Genomic DNA, 22,822 nt, shown 5'->3' with positions numbered 1-22,822 from the left:
GAGAAGCAAGGTACTTTGAAATCAAAACATGGCATAAGAGGTGTCAGTGCTGTGGTTCCCCCTGAAGCCACAGAGCTCAAGGGTGTCTTGTTAAACATGTGGGGTATAAATGACAGCAAGCTCAGCTCCTGGAATTTGCCTGAGAAGATCTACATTGACAACCGAGGAGGTAGAAGGTGCTTTCCAGGAGAGTCATCGTCGGTGACATTCATCAGGGAAAGTACTTTGCTTCTACTTGCTTGGGTCTTCCCAGGCCTGAGCCCAGCCAGCCCTTCACTCTGCCTGTCCACATCAGTGATCAAGCACAAAGGAATTAGTGCTGTTTTGCTTCTACCATTGTGCATGGTGCACCCTTCCTAAGTCATGTTGTGACTTCTGCACCAGAGGGGAGACACGGTAGCTCTTCCTAAACAACCTTGTTCCTCAGATGCTGCCTTCTCTGCAAAGGTGTGGGGTGGGGTTGGTGGGAAGCAATCAGAGCCTCAGCCTGATTCTGCTGGACTTTGCATAGGCAGATGTTCCAGCAGGAGGGGAGGCTACCTGCTGGAACAGCAGTGAAGATCAGAAGCGGGGAAAGACAGCAAGCCAGGCACCCCTACAGTGCAAGTTCTGCTCTGTAGGGCTGGAGAGAGGGTCAGTGGTTAAGAGTGACCCTCTTAAATGCTGCACTTGCAGAGGGCACCAGTTTGGTTCCTAGCACACATATCAGGTGGTTCACAATCCTCCCCACCCCCAAACCCCGTACTCCAGCTCCAGAAAATCAAATGCCTCTGAGTTTTTAAGTGCACAAACTTCATACCTTCCTAACATACACTCATAATTAAAAATAACAAAAATGAATATTTTTAAAAAAGAAATTACAGGAGCCAGGTGGTGGTGGCACACAGTTTTAATCCCAGGCAGAAGCAGGAGGATCTCCAAGTTCCAGGCTAGCCTGGTCTACAAAGCTAGTTCCAGTACAGCCAGGGCTACCCAGAAAAAACTATCTAGAAAAACAAAACAAAACAAAACAAAACAAAACAAAACAAAGCAGAGTAATACTGGAGCAGGAAAAGGTTGGGGAGATAGTGCTTATTGGGTGAACATGAGGACATAAGTTCAAATCCCCAGCACCGATGCACAAAAGCTGGGGAGGCCGAGATGGGAGGACCTCTTGGGTTTGCTGACCACCTACCCAAGCCAGTTATTGAGTTCTCGGTGTCAGCGAGAGCCTCTCTCCAAACTGAAGGGGAGGAGCTGGCAAGATGGTTCAGTGGTTATAGTCCTTGCCATACAATGCTGATGACCGGAGCTTGATCCTTGGAACCCACATAATGGGGAAGGAGAGAACCCACTCCACACAGTGCTGTGACTAGCGTGCACTCGCCACATACATCATACACACAGCAATACATAGAATAAAACTAAGGGGGAGAGCTGCCAGGGGAGACACCCAGGATTGACCTGGTCTGCACGTGGAGGCTTGCACCTGCACACATGGATATGTGTGCACACAGAAAAAAAGAGAGGAAAAAAGTAATAAAGAGCCCTGGGCCTAGTGGTGCGTGCTGATAACCCAAGGGAGGAGGATCATGAGTTCAAGCCCAGTTGGGGCTACAGAGCAAGACCCTGTGTTAATAAATAATTCAGGAGGTGGAGACAGACAGATCTCTGAGTTCAAGGCTAGCATTATCTACATAGTGAGTTACAGGACAGCTAGAGCTAATGAGGGTGGGGAGTGAGGGTATGAGAATCGGGGAGTGGAGGAAAAGGGAAAAGAGAGAGTTGTGGGGAGGGAGAGGGAAGAGGTGGGAGGGAGGGAAAACAGACCGACCGGGCACTAATGACCTCAGCTCAGCACTGCCTTTCTCTGCTGGTCATTTTTAGTTCTGACCATCCTTTGTGCTGAGATCTGGAGGCTGAAAAAAGGTTAGGGAAAACAAAACAAAACTCAGCATCCAACTGGATTGAGCCTGGCTGGTGTGAGTATGTCAGCAGAGGCCTGACAGGGCAATGAACTCATTCTGCTAATTGTAATGAGCATGAGGCCTTTAGCAAGTTATTGGGCCCTGAACATCAGTGGCTTTGATGGCCGCCTCTCTTAATAGCCATGCTTCACCCACTGGTGTAGTGCATTCTCAGGCAGCAGAATCAGCCACCGCCTATTGTTGAGAGAAAAGCCAGGCTGGCTTTAGAAAGAGAGAGTTCTCTCTTGTTTTCTCTTGTCTTCTAAACTGCAGAATTTTCCTTCTCTATTCAGCCCTTTGCAGTTGCTAAGAAACTGCCATTTTGGAAGAAGGGCCAATTAAATGTTGATTTCGATTTAAAGATAGAGCAGGCAAGGTTATCCATACTCCTTAAATGAATGGGTTGTTCAGGGGTACCACTGACTGCTTCCAGTCTGCCTTCCAGTCTTGCTGCCAGAGAAAGCAGCTTTCAACTTTTTTTGGGGGGGGAGGGGCAATGGTAGGGGTGGTGATAAGTGCCCTTTAACTTTTGAGGGATAGAACTCAGGAGACTGAGGCATGCTGGGAAACCAGGGGCCCTGGGCTTGATTAATTTATAGATGTGATTTAAGAGCTCGGTCCTTGTGATCCCTCAGATACCTGTTTACCGAATCTGTAGACAGCAGAAGTTGTAGGTTGTAGCAGAACTTATAAGCAAACACATTATTATGTCCAGAGGAGTCCTGACATGTTATAAAGTTCCAATGGTCAATTAACAAAGATTTATTCTTGGTCACTCAGGTATTTCCCCTTCCCCCCAGCTCTATAATTACTTTGGAATGAAGGAGGCTGTTGTCCCTCTATCCCCTTTGGCTGGGTTTTGGCTCCCATCTACAGAACAAGACTTGAGAGAGTTAATGTGTCTATTTAGTCTCTCAGGAACTGGGCTTTCTGCTGTAGTGAAGTGGACACTTGAAGCAAGGGGACCAGGCAGACAGGAGAGAAGGCTTTTTTTTTTTTTTTTTGCTTCAGCCTGTATTTACTAAGCATTTATTCAGAGGAACCTCATTCCAGAGCTTCAGCCAACTGTCCCACCAGCCACAGCCCCACCCTTTGGACTGCTTTTCCATTGTATCTTAATGTGAAATTCACACAAGGGCCTCAAAAGGCTATTTGAAAGCCCACCCTCCTACCTCCCCTTTGGGTCCATGGAACTGCAACCTGTAAGTCCAAATTGTAACTATTTTAAAATTGCAGTCGGGAAATAGGGGTCAGCTGTCCATCGGCCTAGCTGCCTTCCGAGTCTTTATTTCACTCCCCTGGAAAAAGAAAAATGTGTTTTCTTAATAGCTGAGAGCTGAACTGCTGTAAGAGAAGCTTTGCCTCTCACTGTAAATCCTGCCTGCTGGAGGAGATGTGATTTTTGTTGTCACGTAGAAGAGCTGAGCCAGCTCCGGGCTTCAGTCTCTCATCCAGAAATAATTCACAGGACTAATCCTTTTATTTCATTGTGCTCTGTAAAGTTGCAAACCTGTGGACTTCGATTTGCCTGGGGCTAGATGAGGTTCAGGGGAGCTTTATGGAGAGCAGTCATTCTGGGGGACCTCATCCTCTTCTCCTATGCCCTATGGGACACCTGCTATGCTGGGCTTCCCCATCAGTCATCTGACTTGCGTGCGCCCCAGCTTTTCAGAAGTTTCCCACACACTTTCAGTAACTGGTGGCTGCTCTTCATCTCTTTTTTTCTTTCTCTCTCTCTTTCATTTCTTTCTGGTCTCACCATGTAGCTCATGTTGGCCTTGAACCTGTGTTCGTCCTGTCTCCGGCTTCTGAGTGCTGGGATCACAGGTGTGCACCTCACCCCCAGCAGGCCAATAACTGTTGTTCAGGGTCTATTGCTACCAGTTGAAGATTGATAGTTGAGGAGGACAAGAAGAGGAGTGTGGTACTTGGCCAATGTTGGCATCCTGGGACCTCTTCCAAGACGTTTCAGGCCTCATTCTTGACTTGTTTAAGGGCAGAGACTAAGGTTGCAAAGGAAATCAAAGCCTGATGTGGAGAAATGAAACATGAGGCCTACTGACTTTTTAAAAACATTTTAAATAACATTCTCTGAGGTTTCATTTTATACTGAGCGCAGCTGTAAGAAGTTTTGGAAGACGGTGTAAGGTTTCTATTACACAGCAACCGTACTTGCAGTTTTTCTGCCCAAAGTGAGAAAGAGCCGAGAGGGGAGAGGGGTTGCTTAGGAGGTTATTTGGTATAAGGTGAGAAAATCTGAAGAGATGAATTCAAGACTGTGAGCTGTAATATTCAGTATGCTGTAATTTGCAAATGCAATAACACTGAACCATTGCAAATGTCTCCTTTTTCCCTTTGGGTGAAAATAGTCCAGATAGCTCGGAATAACTTAATAACCGGGGCTCTGCAGCCCTTTGACCACAAGTAAAACAAGACTGCGAGCTCTGGGCCAGGCCCTGCCAGTGTTACCCCAGCGACCAATTCCCTGCCCAAGGCTGGCGCGGGAGGAGACGTGTTCTGAAAGCACTCCTTGTTCACAGGCACTGTTGTTTGGTATTACGTGTTAGTGTTTGCATGTGTGGCAGTTTATTAGAAACAAGTATGGCCAAGGAAAAAGGCTTGCAGTGAAATTCAGTAGATCTGGCTCAAAACCTTAGAGACTTGTAGTACTTTTGTTTCTAAGTAAAGACCGTCAGCAGTTACGCTGCTCATGCATGTGCGCGCGCACACATACACACACATGCACGCACGCACGCACGCACAAAAGCATGTTTGTGAGTGCAAAATTGGAAAACCGAGGCAAGGAATAAACTGATACCCAGAATTCCTTGGAGAGGAAGCTTGGTGGCTAAGATAAGGTCAGTTCCTAGAACTGCAGCTTCAAGGGGCCCAGTGTCCTCCTCTAGCCTCCGAGGCATCTGTATTCACGCACACACACACACACACACACACACACACACACTTGCTTTATTTGTGTGTGTAGGTGCATGTGTATATTCATTTGTGGAGCCTAGAGTTGATATTCCTTAGTCAGCCTCCAGCATTTATTTATTTATTTATTTATTTATTTATTTATCTATCTATCTGTTTATTTATTTAAACAGGGACTCCTGTTGAACCTGTAACTCACGAATTTGTCTAGTCTTGCCAGGGAGTTCCAAGGACCTTCCTCTCTCCTCTTCTCCACTTTAGCTTTTAGACATGTGCTGTCACATCTTGCTTTTCTAAACGTGTGGTCTGGAGACTGAACTCAGGCTTATGCAGAAAGTACTTGATTGACAGAGCCCTCTTCTCCTTTTTTGGGAAGGAATTGACCTTCTTGATATTTGACAGGTAGAAATAACCGTATTTTGAGTTTGGCTGCCCGCAACCAGCCCAGAAGACAGCTTCTGTTCTGCTGGTAGATCTCGGTATGCAGGCTTGGTAAAGACAGAGGAGACATGGAAACAGGGACTTAACTTTATCCTTCCCATATTAATGGGTCCAGCTGGGATTAAAGCAAATCTTGGTCATTCCTTGTGGCATCCAAGTCCCTCTGACCCATCCCCGAAGCAGCACGTCATCCCATAGAGTAGGTTTCCCGTGATGTATGAAGAAATGAAGCTTTGAGAGTTTTTTTTTTTCCAATCACAAAATGAACAGTCCAACTTATCTGTTCTTTGTCCAACCTACACCGGGGATAAAGGAACAGATGGATGACTTTTTGTGGGGCTCTGAAATTTTTATCTTTATTGTATGGAAATGTAGGTGTCTATGAAGTGATGGAAGATTCCAGAATGAAGCTCAGCCCTTTTCTCTCTTTTTAAAAAGTTTCTTAAGGGCCAGTAACGGGCTTATGGAGCAGAATCAAATTGTGTATGGTCTGGCTCTGGCTCAGCAAATTCCACAGGATGATATTTTAATCAGAAAGGCTCCAATACAGTAAGGCTTAGAGATCTATCATTCTTATTTTGCTGCTTCCAACCCCGTGCACAGGCATCTCAAACATGGGGCCGTCCTTGCTATGTCAGGCTGCTTTGGTGGTGGTGGTGCTGGTGCGCAGGGGTTCTTATTTCCCTTAACTACTTTTTGGTTTTGTTATGAGACAAGATCTCACTATGTACCCTTGGCTGGAATTCACTATGTAGAGCAGGCTGGACTTGAACTCATAGAGATTCACTTGACTCTGCCTCCTGCGTGCTGAGATGAAAGATGTGTGCCATCGTACCCCCGCTCTGTCTGAACTGCATTTGTTGAGCTGTAACAGTGGAACTCACAGTTGGAGAACGAAGGTGCTATAAGCATGTATTTGTGAATGGGCTCATAACCAAGATGCTTGTGACTATTGACAACAGAACAGCTGTGAGGAAGGTTCCTGTACACTTGTAATTACAGTGTCATTTGTATTTGAGATTAAACAAGCAGCCCAAACTGTTAGTTAATCCTTTCTTGTTTTTAATCATCCATTCATTGGTTTACTCGTTCATTTCACTGTTGTAAAAGCAGCAACGTGTGATATATTCCTAATGTAGCTTTAAGTGTAGAGAACCTTAGCTTCAATCATAGGTAGACCAGATCTCTAGAATGTATTCATCTTCCATGACTGAAAGTTTCTATTCTGTGACTGGCCACTCTGCTTCTCCTCTGCTTTATTCCTGCCTACCATCATTCTATTCTTTTGATATATGAATTTGAGAGTTTTAGATCCCTTCTCTAAGTGAGGTCACACAGGATTTGTCCTGTGACCAATATATTGTGCTTACCATAATGTTCTCTGGATCCACTTCCCTTGTCAGTTGGCATCAAATTACAGGCTGTTCTTCTTTTTAAAGCTAGTTAGTTTTTCCATTTTATATAGAGACCAGAGTTTTTATTTTATCCATTCTTCTACTGATGGGCATTGAAAGGGTTGTTTAAGTGAAAATCTTGGTTTTGTGAAGAGCTCTGTGACGGATGTAGCTCAGATCTTCCCTGAAGTGAGGGTTGCTGGATCAGATGAATTGCTTTGTTTTTAACTCTAGGCTTCCTGTACTTACCCTACCAATTGTATTTCCACCAGAAGTGGAGTAGGGGGTTCTCTCTCTAGGCCCTCAGTAGTACTTGTCTTAATATCTTTTTAATGATATTTTGGTTTGCATTTTTCTAATGATGACTGATGTTAAGCATCTTCTCAGTTGCTTGTCAGCCATTTATATGGAGAAAGTCCTGAGTCCACCTTTAATTGGCTATTACCTAGTTCTTTAGAGACCTCATGTGTAGTTGCAAGCATACCATAACCTGGTCCCTCTATGGATTTCTACCAAGAACACCTCTCGCCTGGAGAGGTTCTGGTATAAGACAAGGAGGAATGTCCTTTGTTGAGAATGTTCTCAGTGAGGCTAGAAAGAAATGACCAAGCAGCCCTCTCATGGGGCCTCCTCTGAGACTGTCAAAATTCACCTGAAAACAGGCATCTGTCTCTTCATTTCTTTAGTGCCACATCTGAATAAGCCAAGGAATATCTGCTTCTAGACATCTGGTGCCTAGCACACAGTGACGCTAGGCACTTGTCAAATGAATGAATAAGAGAAAGGACCACTGAATGGAGTCTGTGTCATGATAAAAAGAGGGATCCGGTTAGTTTGGTTTCATCCTTTCTTGGGGCTTTAGCTTCCAATTTGCTTTTAATGCAGGGGATACAAGACTTCCCAGAGAATCTTGGCAACTGGCTAGGAAAGAGCATGCATAGATGAACTTCTCTTGATATTCAAGGTGACCTTAGAGGGGGCCGTGTCACTGGCCCATGCTCTCTTGCTTGTGTTTAAAGCGAATCTGTGCATTATCACAAGCCAAATAAGTGAGTAAGTGGCCTTCTACCAGCACCATCTGTCTCTTGGATTGCTGCAATAAAGAATTTCCCCTTGTTCATTGGGTAGTCTATAACTCTCAGTAGTAATGCGTTCTTTTCTGATTCTCTAAGTAAGTTATCCTTTACAAGGGTTGTGCTTCAGAGATCTGCTTTGAAGTCGTTTGTGTTGTGCATGGGGCCCCCATGTTATTCCAAAGGAGTCAGCCAGCAGACGGGAGGCCTTTTTGGCTTGAGTTCCTCCGACAGCCTTCTGGACGACGCAACTTATTTATTGCTCTCTCTCCCCCTCCCAACGCCTCTCTCCATCAGAGCGATCACCACACCGGCCCATCCTCCAAGCTGGACTGCCTGCAAATGCCTCCACGGTGGTCGGAGGGGACGTGGAGTTCGTCTGCAAAGTTTACAGCGATGCCCAGCCCCATATCCAATGGATCAAGCACGTTGAAAAGAACGGCAGTAAATACGGGCCTGACGGGCTGCCCTACCTCAAGGTTCTGAAGGTGAGAACTTTCTGGATCCCTAGGGGCCCACAGTGAGGGCTCCCTTGGAGATTTGGCCAGGTTCTTTGATTTCCTGTTGGATTTCAGAGATGGTTCTCTTTATGGACTAGCTAATAGAGTATGTTAGGAAATTAGTAGCTCATAGGCCTGCTAATAATGTTTCTGAAAGGGGCTGTGGAGTAGGGGAAATGCTACTACACTTGAAGTCAGAGAACTACCCTGTTTACTAGCTCTGAGGTGTTACAGAAGATGCTAGCATCAGTTAGCTGCACGACACGTCTTTAAAGCTAAGGTTGGGTACCACTTAAAAGGAAGTGTAGAGAGTAATGAGATGGAGTAGAGGGAAATAACAGAAAAGCTCTAAACACCATGCTAATGATTTTCTGATGTTGTCTTATGTTTTCTGATATTTAATGCCGATGTTGATATAACATTTGAATCAAATTTTAGTAGCCATCTTTTACAAACTACTTAACTTCTTTTTTTTTTAATTCTCACCTTTTATGATTTTTTTGTATTCTTTTAGTGTGGTTTAGAGAGTAAACTTGGGGGAATGTGTTTCTGCACCCGGGAAATAATGAACGAGGAGGATTTTCTTCCCTTCGTGTTTCTCATTAAAAGAAATACTTTTTTTTTTTCCAAGTTTCCATTTGTGTGGCTTCAAGCTTCCTCTTGAGTGTGGTGAGCGAGGTCTGTATGTCAGTTCTCAGCCACCGTGTGCCTGTCTCCCCTGCCCGCAGGGAGTGTGCTTATAGAGCGCAGTCAGTCTTCCTGTGCGTCTCTAGAAGCGACAGGCGGCTAATGATAAGTCTCAACCTGTGGAGTCTTTTCTCTAGCCAGCAATCCCCAGGACACCAAGTACTGGAGAACTGCGACCAGCCGGGAGAGCCGCCACCCATGCCACCAACCGTCCGCCTTCCTCCACCCTGCCCTAGCAGATCGCTGCTGTTCTCCACCACTTGACTGATTTTGTTCTTCTCCCCACCCACAGCCCTTCAGATGTAATGACTGGAGATTGTTTTCTTGTGATGTGTTGGTGGTGGGTCCATAGGCAGCACCGAGTCCTTCCTGGTTGGCCGTTATATTGTCTTCCTATGTTTGTTCTAGCACTCGGGGATAAATAGCTCCAATGCAGAAGTGCTGGCTCTGTTCAATGTGACGGAGATGGATGCTGGGGAGTATATTTGTAAGGTCTCCAATTATATAGGGCAGGCCAACCAGTCTGCCTGGCTCACTGTCCTGCCCAAACAGCAAGGTAACAACGTTTTTGTGTTTGTGGTTTATTTATTTTTTATTATTTTTTTTTCTTTTTCTTTTTAATTTTTTTTTTTTTAAAGAAAACTGGATATAGAAGTTGAAAAGACTCGGTGCTTTGGGAGGCAGAAGGCAGCTTCTAGAGTTACTCTCGTGGCCTTGGTATATTTATAATGATCTTTCTTTGGTGGTGCAGCTGGCATCGTGCCAGCGGCCATGGAAAAATGCCCACAACGTTCAAAGTGCTTGAAGATTATCCTCTCCCCCCGCCCCATTTTCAGGCCCTCCTTTCTGGTCTGTCTTGTTTGGGCTGCATACTTTCCATGATCACTGTGTCTGAGAACATGTTGAGTCTGCGGGATCTGGTTATTAAGCAGAACTCACACTACTTTTCAAGCTGGTTTCTGTAGAGAAATGTTTGTTTGTTTGTTTTGGTTCCATACCTGATCCTATCTGAAAGTGGAGGCCGGTTATCTTCTGGTAAATGCATCACTGGACGAGATCGCAAGCAGAAGGTTGAGTTTTCACTTATCATTAGTCACATTCAGACATTCATGTTTAAAAAAAAGGAAACGAAAACAAGGAAATCCAGTTTTTCTGTTACCAGGATCATGCTTTCTGCCATGTTCTTTCAATGATAAGGCGAGGTGATTTTGGCCTGAGGGAAATTAACCAGAATCTGGTAACCAAGATAACCTCGCACCCTGGTTCCCACGGAGCCTGAGGGATGTGTGAGGCATCCACCTCATGGCTCACCTGCTGTGATTTGTCGTACCACACAGAAGATAGAACCTCCCCTTTTCAGACAATGGGAGTCTGCATCCCACAGGACCAGAAGCTAGTTAGGCCTCTGGGCATCAAACTTTTTGGAACCCTACCCCCGAATCCAAATGAAAACAAAATCAGGGAGAATGGACTCTGTGGGCCGATTTTTCCATGTGTTCAGTTGCATGCATGTCTAGGTGGTGACGCCGGTGTGGTGACGGGCCTGCAGAGGTGAGCTGGCCGCTGTCTCTCAGTGTCTCTCGGTTGTGGGCTTTGTGGATGGGCTGCAGTTGGAATCTCCTGATGGCCGGCACCCCCTGGAGCCACTGGGACGAGGCCTCTTGGTTCCAAGGCCCCCTCCACAATCATTCCTATGTCTAGCCTTTTTCTTGCTTCCTTTGTTTTCTAGGCTGCCGGTGTTAACACCACGGACAAAGAGATTGAGGTTCTCTATATTCGGAATGTAACTTTTGAGGATGCTGGGGAATATACGTGCTTGGCGGGTAATTCTATCGGGATATCCTTTCACTCTGCATGGTTGACAGTTCTGCCAGGTACATACTGCTCTTTCTCTTTCTGGGTTGTTCTCTTTCCTCGGTTGATTGCTATAAAATTAACACAGCTTCTGTTCTTAGAAATAGCCCCTTAATTTATCCATTGAATTAAGATGCCAAAAAAATGTTCAAAATGACCGCTGTCCCCCTGCACCCCAGGAATAAGAAACTGCCTTAGAAATTCGTGTACAAGAAGATCCCATATGAGAATTTATGGTTGAATAAAATTTCACCTTTAAAACCCAAAGGGATCATGCAATTTTAGGAAATCATTGAGCTGACGACTCAGTGAACTCATCCATCCTCTTCCCCAAAGGAAGTCAAAATTACTTTGAATTTCACAAAGTAATTTTTTTTTCCCATTGTAAATTCTACTTTGCTAAAATCCGGTATGTGGTTTGATGCCTGTCAGTCCATCTTGCTCACATCTCTTATGAGTACAGCCAGATTTCATAGGGGGGTGCCTGGAGGCACCTCTGAATGTAGGCGCACAGAAGCAGTGTGTTACCTTGGGAATCGGGTGGCTTGCTGCATGCCTCAATAGAGTGGGCTTTCAGTTTGCTTTGACTGCAGAGCATGTGTGGGGGCTTGATGTTATTTCCGCCTTACAGAGAGATAAACATCAATGAAGCCCATTGCTGTCTAAGTCTTTAACCAATGCCTCTGTTCTAGTCCAACTTCCTTGATAATTGCTGCCCTCTCTCATGCCTTGCCTCGCACTTCCTTTGGGGGAACTGCACAGACTGTGGATTGCAGCTCATGACGCTCTTCTACTCCAGTTATTAATGCCTTGTTTCTAGAGTACCATGCCTACCGCACGCTTGTTTCATAGCTTGTAAAAATAAATTGATCATGTCCTGTTTTGTGCTATGCTGCCAAGAGTTTTGACTATCTCTGCAAATATTTGTTTTTCCGATTAAAATGTGTAAGCTTTAAAATAATAACCATTGCATCCATCTTTCCCTTTGGTTATGAATGTGCCCTGTGAGTATTGCTGAAACAGGGGTGCCTCTCCTGTTGAGCTTGCTTGTACTTGTAATGCTGCACTATGTAAGTGCTTAACTGGCACTTCTTGAGCAATTTGCCTGACAGCATGACCCCTTAAGGAGATGCAGCTTGAGAATAATCATATTTGGAAATACACTGCTTGTAGACTGCTCGTTTGCAGACTAAGGAGGGACCAATATCGCTCACAGAAAAGCGTGATAAGTTAATCACATTTCTACTCATGTGCAGTACCGTTATTTATTTTTTTAAAGATTCAGTAACAAGTTAATATAACTGGATAGATGCACATTTTAGTGGTTATTAAATATTATATATATCACATATTTTATATATATATATATATGACTATCTCATGGTTGATGCATCTGTTTGTTTAACTGAATAATATTCTGGACTGCATGAAGAAACTTGCCAGAACTTTTTGGGCTAGCCTCCTAGATGGGTGTGAACTGAGTGGAGCTGTGGTCCTCTTGGGCCCCGCCTTCCCCTGGAGGCGCCTCTGCTAGTAACAGCAAAGCATTGTCCCCAGCTCCTTAGAATTGCTCCTGTATTTATTTATTTATTTATTTATTTAAACAATTCTCAGCTTGGTTTATGTTAAGTAGCCATCATGAAAAACAGTGTCATGCTCTGGCCAGGGGCCTGGCAGAATGTAGCCTCGTGATCTCCTCTTACAATGTGGTATCAGCTGCTCACTGGTGGCTGATGCCCACTGAGGCTGGAGAAGGTGGCTGCCTGGGCTGTGGTGATAAACCGAGGAGCCCTTGGCTGTTGTTAGCATTTGGAGACACCCGGGCATAAGGCACGTAGCTGCTCTGCATCTGGGTGTCTTTCTGAGTTGTCTTATGGCTGGGAGAGCCTGTGTTGTCTTTGGAGTGATGCCTTGAGGTGTGCTCTGATGCATTCCTCTGGTTTCCTAACTCGATGGCCTGCTTATTTGTTCCTCTCCTGTGATCTACGATCTAGCGCCTGTGAGAGAGAAGGAGATCACAGCTTCCCCAGATTACCTGGAGATAGCTATTTACTGCATAGGGGTCTTCTTAATCGCCTGCATGGTGGTGACAGTCATCTTTTGTCGAATGAAGACTACAACCAAGAAGCCGGACTTCAGCAGCCAGCCAGCTGTGCACAAGCTGACCAAGCGCATCCCCCTGCGGAGACAGGTAACAGAAAGTAGATAAAGAGTTTGAAGAAATTTACTCCCCTCCATCACCCAGCCAGCAAACCTTTTCCTCTGCTCTGATTCCCTCTCTGAGTTCTGTGAACTTCAGCACCGTAGGTAGTTCTGATCTGCCACTGTGTGGAGGTTCAGGCAGCATTTGGGACTTAGAGCACCAAGTCACAGGGCTGCTCTGGGGTGGGTGGGATTGAAGGCAGTGCCCTCTGGGTCTGTGGTAAGATTCAAGGACGGGGCTTTGTTGGGAGAAGAGGCGTTTTGTTGTTGTTGTTGTTGTTTTCTTTTGTCTGGGGTCTGTTGTTTCTTTATGAGACAAGATGTTCGGGTGGAGCCTTTTGCTCCTAGTAGGACAGAGACTCCAGGTTGTTTTGATTTATTGTTTTAAGTAGAGATCAGAAACATACAGTCTGGAGGTACAGCTGAGCTACCGCTTGTGTGGAAATGGTCTGTGACTTCTTGTAGACTGGGTTTTGCTTATATTTATTGCCTATAGGTTATAGGTATGGCTAGGGATTCAGTGATAGGACGATTGGATGTGTGTGTGTGTGTGTGTGTGTGTGTGTGTGTGTCATAAGTACATGTGTGCAGGTGTCTGTGAAAGCCAGAAGAGACTGTCACATACCTCCTCTAGGGCTGGAATTAAGGCAGTTGTGCACTTCCTGGTGTGGGTGGTGGGAATCGAACTCTGGTTCAATAGAAGAGCAGCAAGCACACACATTAACTTCTGAGCCAGTCCTTCAGCCCCCAGATAAAGTGATTGGTATATGGAACAGGAATAAATTTGCCTTTTACCTTGAGCTTGGTCTTTGATGGCTTCCTTTGGGGGAGGTGAGGCTAGGTAGGACCATAAAGCAAAGCCCTTCAAGGTGGATAAGAAAGGAAATGCTTGAGTCTCTTCTGCTTGTTCATGGGGACTAAAGGCCAGTGCTGTGTGGGTGCAAATCTTTTTGAAAGGATTTGGAACTTGACTCTGATAAGATAGTCATTATATTTTAATTAGCAAAGGAAATGACCGGCAGTGGCTGTATTACACTGTACGTCTTAGACAGAACCCGGAGCTGGCTGGTAAAGTTGCACAGGCATTGGTGTCAGAGATTCTTTTTCAGTAGAGCTTGAATGGATTTGGAAGTCTGTGTTTTAAACACTTCTTCACTGTGTGGCACTTTAAGAATCTCTAGGTTCGACCTAACCCTGACTTTTCTAGGCCTTTAGGTAGCAAGGCCCTTTCTGTGGAGAAGGTTCTAAGAGGGACTGGAAACCACTGGCTAGTGACTTGGACATAGGCCTGGCTGTTCTCAACCTAGGCTTCACACTACAGGCTGAGCAGGTCCTTGTCAACTTCCCTGGAGCCTCGTTCCCAACAGGCGTCTCTTTCAGAGGCTCAGAATAGAATCTGGGCTGCATGTAAGATGCCACTGACAACCAGCTGTTGAATGTGGGGATCAAAGAGGCCCAGTGGAGTTCTTTTGGTCCTTGAGAATGCTGCTACTACTTGGAGTGACACCACTGTCATTTGTGGGGGCAGACAAACAAGGGCTGAAAGCAGTTAGTTGCCTGGTGAGTTGCTGGGAGAGTCCAAGAGTAGCCACTCCCTCACAGCCTCTCCTCATGTCTTGCCTCTGGGCCATTCTTAACATCCACCTCTCACATTGGAACTCTGGCATAGGGGGTTTAAGTAAAGGGAGCGATGTTCCATCTCTACTGTTTGTTTTTATAACAGGGGAAACAAGTGAAATCTGAAACTTGATGTGGCTAGGGTACCGACCCATAATTATTTCATCATTTAAAAAAATTATCTTTATATTTTTTTTGTGTGTGTATGTATGTTTACACATGTGTGTGGGAGCACTTGGAAAGCTAGAAGAAGGCATTGGATCCCTCAGGGCTGGAGTTACAGGTAGTTGTAAGCTGTCTGATGTGGGTGCTGGCACTAGAACTTGGGTCCTTTGCAAGAGCAGCAAGTGCTCTGAATCACTGAGCCATCTCTCCACTTTTAAAGAAAACTCTTCTTACATTTGTATGTTTATGTAGTTCACGTGTGTATGTGTGTGTGTGTGTGTTTGCATATGGGCATGCACATGACAAAGCATGTCTACAGTTGCCAGGGGACAACTTACATGGGAGCCAGGGCCCTCATCCACCATGTGGCTCTCAGGAGTCAAAGAGGTTGGCTCAATCTTGAGCACTTACCTGGTGATCTATCTTGTTGGCTCCATCATCTTTTAAAGAGAAAACATCTCACATCTACTGCAGTGTTCTTTTTGCTTCTTGTGAAGAAGACGATGCCCTTGAATTCCCCCTTGACACGTTTTCCTTTCTTTTCAACCAATTGACTTTCTTCATTGTCTGTCTCCATCTAAGCTATCCATTTTTCTCATATTCCCTGTTGTAAGCAAAGGGAAAATTTGGGTTTCTGCTCACTTCCCTCCCTTTTTTCTTTTATTCATTGCCATTTATTACATGTGCAGTATAAAACCAGGTGCTTATTTTAGTGCGCAGGCCTAAACCAGGATTCTTTGGCTGGGGGAAGGGGGTGTGGCTCAATGGTAGAGTATTTGCCAACATGTCTAATCCCCATTGCTACCTAAGGAAATTATTAAGCCAGTTTCATGCCAGAGGAACCCTGCCCATTTGCCATTGGCTGCAAGGTTAACGAAGGTCCTTTTGAAATGTTTCCGTAGGGTCATGTTGTATAAGAGAAGTGTGTGAGTACCAGGCCCTCCAGATGAACACGTCTCTGGGAGATAAATGGGTTGAAGGGGTGCTGATGTACCCCAGCATTTCCTAGGAGGCAGGGGGAGTGTGGTGCTGCCTCTTCCCAAAGGACTTCCCAAAGCACAGGGAGGAGGAGAGATGCTTATCATCGTGTGTGGATAAAGAGGGTATTGGGCTGTGGCTGGAGGGAAAAGTCCCACAAAGGCCTGCAGATAGGTTAATGACAGAGTGAATACCACAGGGATGCCAAGCATGCCTTTACCTGGCGACAGAGGGGCCTGTAATCAGATGTCTGGAGGACGGGTGCTCTCAGGGGTTCAGAGGCCAGGCTTCATTTCGTGCTGGCCCGAGCTGCTACCTATGTCTATGATGCAGCTGGAGTCCACATTTGATCCTCTCGGCCCTGATTCTTGCCCTTCTCACAACATGGAGGCTCACAGTCTCTCTGCACTCGCTTCGTCCTTGGCTTTTGTTTTAGGACAAGAGAAGCTGTTTGGTTTTGTTTTGAAATTCATGTTGTTTTTCCCAGCACACACGCACACCTGTGTACATGCAGCTGTGCAGGTGTGCACAGATGTACGTGTGTGCAGATGTACGTGTGTGCAGATGTATGTGTGTGCAGATGTGTGCTGAGGCCAAATGATAACCTCAGGCGTCCTTCCTCAGTGTGGCCCACTCCCTATTCCTTTTGGGTTTTTTTAGTGTAAAGTTTTTCACTCACCGGCCTGGAACTAGCCAAATAAGCTAGGCTGTCTCGCCTGGGAGCCCCAGGGCCCCACCTGGTTCCCTCCCTTCTCTGTTTTGGGATTCCAAGTGTCAGCTGCTGTGCCTGGCTTTTTTTTTTTTTTTAATGTAGGTTCTGAAGGTTGCTTTTCAGGTCAAGGAAGGCAGGCTATTTACCTACGGACCATCTCCTTCTCCACTCTTCTTTCTCTTCTTTGATGTTTACTTCCTTGCCCTAAGCTTGTTTAAATCAAATATTTCACTTTATGTAATTTTTCTGAGGCAAAAGGATAGGGTTTTTTTTTTTCTTCCAGTATCAAATAAATTCTTTATAGCTCTTTTCTAGTAAACACTAATTTGGCAGACTCTTTATGTACTTTGATGCCTGGGGAAAGAGAAGCAACTTTATGGTGGGGCAGGCGGGATCTCCCTATTAATGAGGGTTCATCCCTCATGTGCAAGGCCAGGCCTGGACACTGTGTAGGCACCTGCTCACCTGCCTCTCCTTCTTGCTACCTAGTGTGTTAAATGGCAGTAGCCAACCCAGAGAAGGACACCTTGTGAGCTGATGTAGACCATCAGTGGTCACTGAGACATGCTCTCTGTGTTCTCCTGAGTGCAAGGGGAGGGATTTGCCTCCTGTGATTTCCACGAGTCCCTTGTTGGGGGGAGGTGGAGCGTGGGTGTGGAGAGGGATGGAGGAGGCTTTGCTCTGGGTGGTGCTGTGTTTCTTGAGAAGGTCTCACAGGGTATGTCAGCTCGTCCTCTGGAGCCAGAAGCACACATGAGGCTTCACCTGTCCATGGGATGGCTTTGTCCAGGGGAATCCATAGCTTACCCATCTCCCAGGCTCACCAGGGACTGCAGTGAGCTAGTTCCCGGTCTCAGCCACTGACGTAGATAGCTGAAAGGAAACCAGAGAACAAGTCCACATTGCCTCTGAGGCACATGGCTATTGGGGTGGGATGGAGGAACACTTCATTCCAGAGCCATTTTCAGGGCAAGGTATTCATGGTCTTGGAGTACATGAAACTCGGTGGAAGTTACGTTCTGACTTGATTACTGCCTAGCAGCTCAACACCGTGACCTGGGATCTCCTGCCTGGTGTAGTTGATCCCTGCTATGGCATACCGGCTCTAGAAAACATTTGGGCAACTGGATAGTTGTGGACGACCCACGTGGAGTCTGTGCTTTCCTCGGGCTCTCCTGCCACCCTTGTTCCCCAGCTCAGCCTGTCTTCTCTCTCAGCCTCTGAAAGACATGATTCTTTGATTGAGATCCATACTAGACTTTTGCTCATGAGCTCTAAGTAGAATCAGAGCACCGGGGCTAGGTGCTCTTATTTGTTGTGACAGACCATTCAAGCATGGGGCTGGGGTAGAAACTTTTTAAGAGGTGTGTGGGGCTAGCCTGAAGACAGAAGGATGCACACCTTGGGCTTCTGTTCTGATGTGGAAGGCTCCATCTGCCGCCTGAAGTCAGAGGGTGTCTCAAGTCTGCTGTGGTCCAAGGGTATGTGTCGGTCCTCAGGAATAAAGACAAACATGACTCATCCTTCCCCACCAGCATCTTCGCTTCTGCCTGCTCTGTCATCTGTGAGGTCCCCTCTGGATGTTCAGCTTAACCCAGAATAAAGAGATACCGCTATTTCTTGGTGGCCCTTTAAAAGGAAAAGGGGAGAAAAGCCACTTCCTCCCTTAATCTCCCATATGTACTGTGGAAATATATGAAAAGCACATTTAGTTAAAAGCCTGATTTATGGCACGTGGTAAGGAGACCCCAGCATGTAAGGCAGCCGAATTGGAGACTGAAGAGTGCGTGGCTTTTCAAAACACCGCCTGCCAAGATTTGGGTGGGTGGGGAAACAGTTTGCTAGAGTGCTAGCATTTATTGTTTGTAAGCGACTTCTAACAGTGGAATATTTTTAAGAGTGTTGGAAGGGAAACTCTAGATGAAGATCCTGAAGAATACCTGAGGAGGGAAGTTAGAATTACAAAAGAAAGAAAAGAAATAAAATCAGTAATATGGTGGTTCTGAGGAAATGAATGACTGACTCCCAAGGTGGGTGGTGGGGCCACCATTCAGAGAGAAGCTGCCCCTGAAACATAGGGTTCCTTGGGGAACCCCTGCCGGGGATTTTGCCAAGCCCTTCAGACAGGTTGATTTTCTGAGGAAAGGGGAGTGAAGAGAAAGCCAGCCATACGTTACAGTCCCAGAGGGGATTTTAAAAGTATAGTAAAATTCACGGAGGTAAAATTAAGATATACCTTTGTAGACAGGGAGAGCAGATGCTGTATGTTCCGATACTTTGGGTATTTTCATACCCTCTCTCTCTCTGTGTTTTTTTACAAAGGTGTTTTCCAGATTTGTACATTGAATCTGAGTCTGCACTTTATGTTGAACAAAATTCCTACAAGTAGACAGTTTTATATTTTGATAGTAATGGCTATAGCAAAGACTGTTAAGGTTTTTTCCTTCAGTATTATTTTAGGGTTTTTTTTCTTTCTTTCTGTTTTCCAATTTGAAATGTCCACATTAAAACCTTGAGGAGATGCTCTGTTGGAGGGTGTGTATGTGTATGGTAAACTTGTGCCATGGGGCTGTGGCATGCCTTTCCTTTGGCTCAGAGCTTCTCTACAGAGCAATCAATGTCAGACTAGATGGTAAATCTAGTCTGATTTGAGGTAGCCCTGAAGTCATATTCACCAGCAGGGCTTTGCTACCCTATAGCTTTCCTTCTTTTCCTCCATGCCTACATTAAAAAATAATAATAATAATAATAATAATAATAATTCTTGTTTACTGGCACCCTAGTGCATCCTGGCTGTCAGCTGAGGGTCCCATCTTGCAGATCAGACATGCAGTTAAGGAATATTCCATCTAACATCAGAACAAACCCACACGGCAAAGCGTTCCGATGAGCTACGGGCTGTCCCGGCTCAGCAGCAAGCACTTAACTTGTAGTCTTTCATTCTATCCTCCTGCTAACTCTGTGAGCTGGGCCTGAGACCTCCCAAGACTCACAGGTAGCGTGGATGATAACTGGGCCCTAGACCCAGGAACCTGAACTTGAGAACACCGTGCCATCGACCAGGATTTATCACACCAGCCTCAGGGCAGCTTGGCTCTGGACGCTTACTGGGTGAACACATTGAAAGATGTGGGAACATTACTGAACGTAAAACAAGGGTCTTGCAATTTTCCGACTGAAGTCTGTATTTCAAGCCTATGCCTTCCTTTCTTAGTTCTTGTTTGTTTTGTTACAAATGATATTTTGGTTGAAGAACTTCTTCTAAAACAAAAAAGAAACCTCAGACTAGGGTAATAAAATTTGAATGGTGTAGAAAGTTCTGGAATAAGACCTGTTTCCTACCTTGCTCCCCATTCTTGATCTCTCTCCCCAAAGGTGACCACTACTAAATCCTTAGATATCCTGCCAGAAATGCCTGTGGTGGAACCCCATCCTGTAAGCCTCCGAGGGCTGAGTACTGATTTCCAGGTGCAAGCCACTAGCTTCTGGGCATTAACATCATTCCATACCGTCATCTCCTGAGACTTCCCAATTAGTGACTCCTTCTCACTGTGGGTCCTGACAGTGTAGTTCTGGATCTTTAGGGTCCAGTGATGCAGTGCCAAGCTGATGGCCCAGTAAAGAGTGTCCTGGCTGCACACAGTCTCTGCTGCCTTTTTGCTCTCTGGGGCCTCTGTTGTCTCATTACTGGACTGACTTCTACTAGTTTGGTATAACTTCTTGCTTGTGATTCTCTGGCGAGAATTGCTTAACTGTTTGTGTGGAAGGACTTCCAGAAAGGTCTTTAAAAATTAGAAAAATTAAAAAATTTAAAAAAATACACACCTTTTGTAAGCTAACTTATGACCCTGATTCAGACTGAGTCAGGTAGGTGGTTCCACTGTGGGCCAACCCCACTCCAGAAACTTCTGAGTCTCTTCTCTGTGAATGAAGCTCATGATATTTTTGTGGCCAGTGGAGAGTGGACATCTTGCTGTTGTCAGGAAACTCCCATGTGAGGCCAGCTCAGCACAGCCAGGCTGGACTGTGGGAGGGGCTTGAGAGTTATTCCTATGTTATGCTCTGGGCGGGGCTCCCACTTGGTGGCCTTAGTGGGGAGCAAGGGCAATGGATTCTAGAGGAACTCACATGTTTCCTACCTCATCTTTCCCTGCTCGCTTTTTTTTTTTTTTTTCCCTGCTCTGCATTTGCCTTTGAGACTGGGACCCTTGGGTGGGTGGTTCTCTATTACAAAATTATCAGTCCTTTGGTTCCTTCTTTAAAAAAAAAAATCAGTTTTTGTTGTGCCACAATAAGTAAATGCCCTGTCTACACAGTAAAATTTAAATATAGCTTCTCCCGGGATTAGTGAGGTGGCTCAATGGGCAAAGGCACTTGCTGCTAAGCCTGATGATCTGAGTTCAATACCTAGGACCAACATGGTAGAAAGAGAGAACTGACTCTCAGAAATTATCCTCTGACCTCTACACTGGTATGTATACAAACACACACACACAGATTTTTTTTTCTTTTCATTCAAAAGAAATCACTTTTCTCCTTCCCAAAAGATAGCTCAGAAGGTTCAGAAATGTCCTTGTGTGAATTTTAAATGATAATAAGATTTCATATCAGAATTTACTTCTTGATTTTCATATTTCTTTGTGTGGTTTTTATTTTTTATTTTTTAGTTTTTTAAGATAGGGTCTCTGGAATTGAACTCACTTTGTAGAAAAGGATAGCCTTGAAAAATCACTGATTTTAATACTGCAAATACCTTTTCTCATTTCTATTAAGGGTAGTTGGGCTTACAAAGAGCAGAAGAGCTTGCCAATGGGACAGGCCCAGACAGGTCCTTGGGTTGTTCTGATGATAGTCTAGGATCCACCTGTGAAAGCTCCTTTGGAGTCGTCTTTGCCAGCTCAATCGAGAAGGTGTTTGTATGCTCAGCTGGGGATTGTCACCCATGCAGGAGACAGAAGCCAGGGTGCCTCGGTGTGCCTCCTGGGTGGTTCCAGTCTAACCTCACACTCCGTGTGTCTTGGACCAAAGCCTCAATTGTGGTCTAGAGTAAAAGCAGTATCCAGCAGCCCACAATCAGACCAAGATTGTGTAGTCATACCCAGGCCCAGACTTCATGTGGGCTCTGCGTGAATTTTCTTTCTCAGAATCAGCCAAGAAGAGACTGTGTTTAAGAAATAAACATGGGTCTGACTGAGGCTGATACAGATCAAGGTAAATGAGAAAATGACTTGGTGAAGCCCTCTGTGCTGCCAGGTGAGAGAGGATCCCTCTTGTGTGGCACTGAGTGGAGTCTTTCCCTCAGCCCTTGGTCTCATGTGATCGCTGCCCTGCTTTCTGAAGCTAAAGTGACAAGAGCAGCTCATCTTCACTAAATGGTCTGGGCATCATCAAGTTTCAGAAGGACTGGGGAGACATGGAGGATGCCCTCCCGATGCCCAGGACTTGGGTTTCCTTGATTGAAAGACCTTTGAGTTACCAGAATGCCCTTCCCGTGTGTCTTAATTGGGGCTTTATTGCAGTGGAGAGACACCATGACCAAAGCAACTCTTATAAGGAAAATCATTTCACTGGGGCTGGATTACAGTTCAGAGGTTTAGTCCATTATCATCATGGTGGGAAGCATGGCAGCGTGCAGGCAGACAAGGTGCTGGAGAGGGAGCTAAGAGTTCTACATCTTGATCCACAGGCAGCAAAAGGGTCCACCCTGGGCGTAGCTTGAACATAGGAGACCTCAAAGCCCACCTCCACAGTGACACACACTTCCTCCAACAAGGCCACACCTCCTAATAGCATCACTCCCTATGAGCGAAACATTCAAACAGGAGTCTATGAGGACCATTCCTCTTCAAACCACCACACATACCTACCCAACAGCTCTTTCCTTGAGATGCCCCCCCTCCTTACATTTCGAAGGCAAAGGCAGTGTAGAAGAGCTTTGCCTGCTAAATGTTTGTGAATCTCTACCTGCTGCTTTGATTTTGGGCTTGTTTTTACTTTATGGTTCTGGAAATTGTATCCGGGCTCCAGCACATGCTTGGCCAGCACTCCGTAACTGAGCCCAGCCTTTACACTAGGCAGTCTCAGGAGCACAACATTCATCCGTGGGCTGGGCATAACCAAGAGGATCCTGGTTATCTAGAGCAAGGGAAGGCAAAAGGACTGTAAGGAAGCCAGTGGGGTCTGTCTGCATATTCTATGGCTGTCTTAGAAAATTAGGTCAGGGAGCTGGAGAGATGGCTCAACAGTTAAGAGCACTCTTCTACAGGACCCCGGTTCAGTTCCCAGCACCCACATGGCAGCTCACAACTGTCCATAGTAACTC

At 45.6% G+C, this 22,822-nt stretch overlaps 1 protein-coding gene across 13 annotated transcripts in view; it reads left to right on the top strand.

The window, feature by feature from the left end:
* The window catches only part of Fgfr2 (fibroblast growth factor receptor 2), a 99,683-nt gene that overhangs the window by 53,047 nt on the left and 23,814 nt on the right, over nt 1-22,822 (top strand). For 4 of the 13 annotated variants that reach the window (XM_060380987.1, XM_060380975.1, XM_060380945.1 and 1 more), the window contains 3 exons: nt 8,083-8,273; nt 9,381-9,528; nt 12,821-13,024. In XM_060380987.1, the coding sequence (XP_060236970.1) occupies nt 8,083-8,273; nt 9,381-9,528; nt 12,821-13,024 (543 nt within the window). Of the gene's footprint in view, nt 1-8,082; nt 8,274-9,380; nt 9,529-10,701; nt 10,847-12,820; nt 13,025-22,822 lie in introns of all 13 variants that reach the window. The other 9 variants (XM_021647871.2, XM_021647862.2, XM_060381006.1 and 6 more) reach the window with 3 other exon arrangements.

The sequence above is a fragment of the Meriones unguiculatus genome, chromosome 1 (assembly GCF_030254825.1).
Source record: "Meriones unguiculatus strain TT.TT164.6M chromosome 1, Bangor_MerUng_6.1, whole genome shotgun sequence".
Taxonomy (NCBI): Eukaryota; Metazoa; Chordata; class Mammalia; order Rodentia; family Muridae; genus Meriones; species Meriones unguiculatus.
The sequence above is the reverse complement of the archived record's forward strand: the minus strand, read 5'-3'. Positions and strand labels throughout refer to the sequence as shown.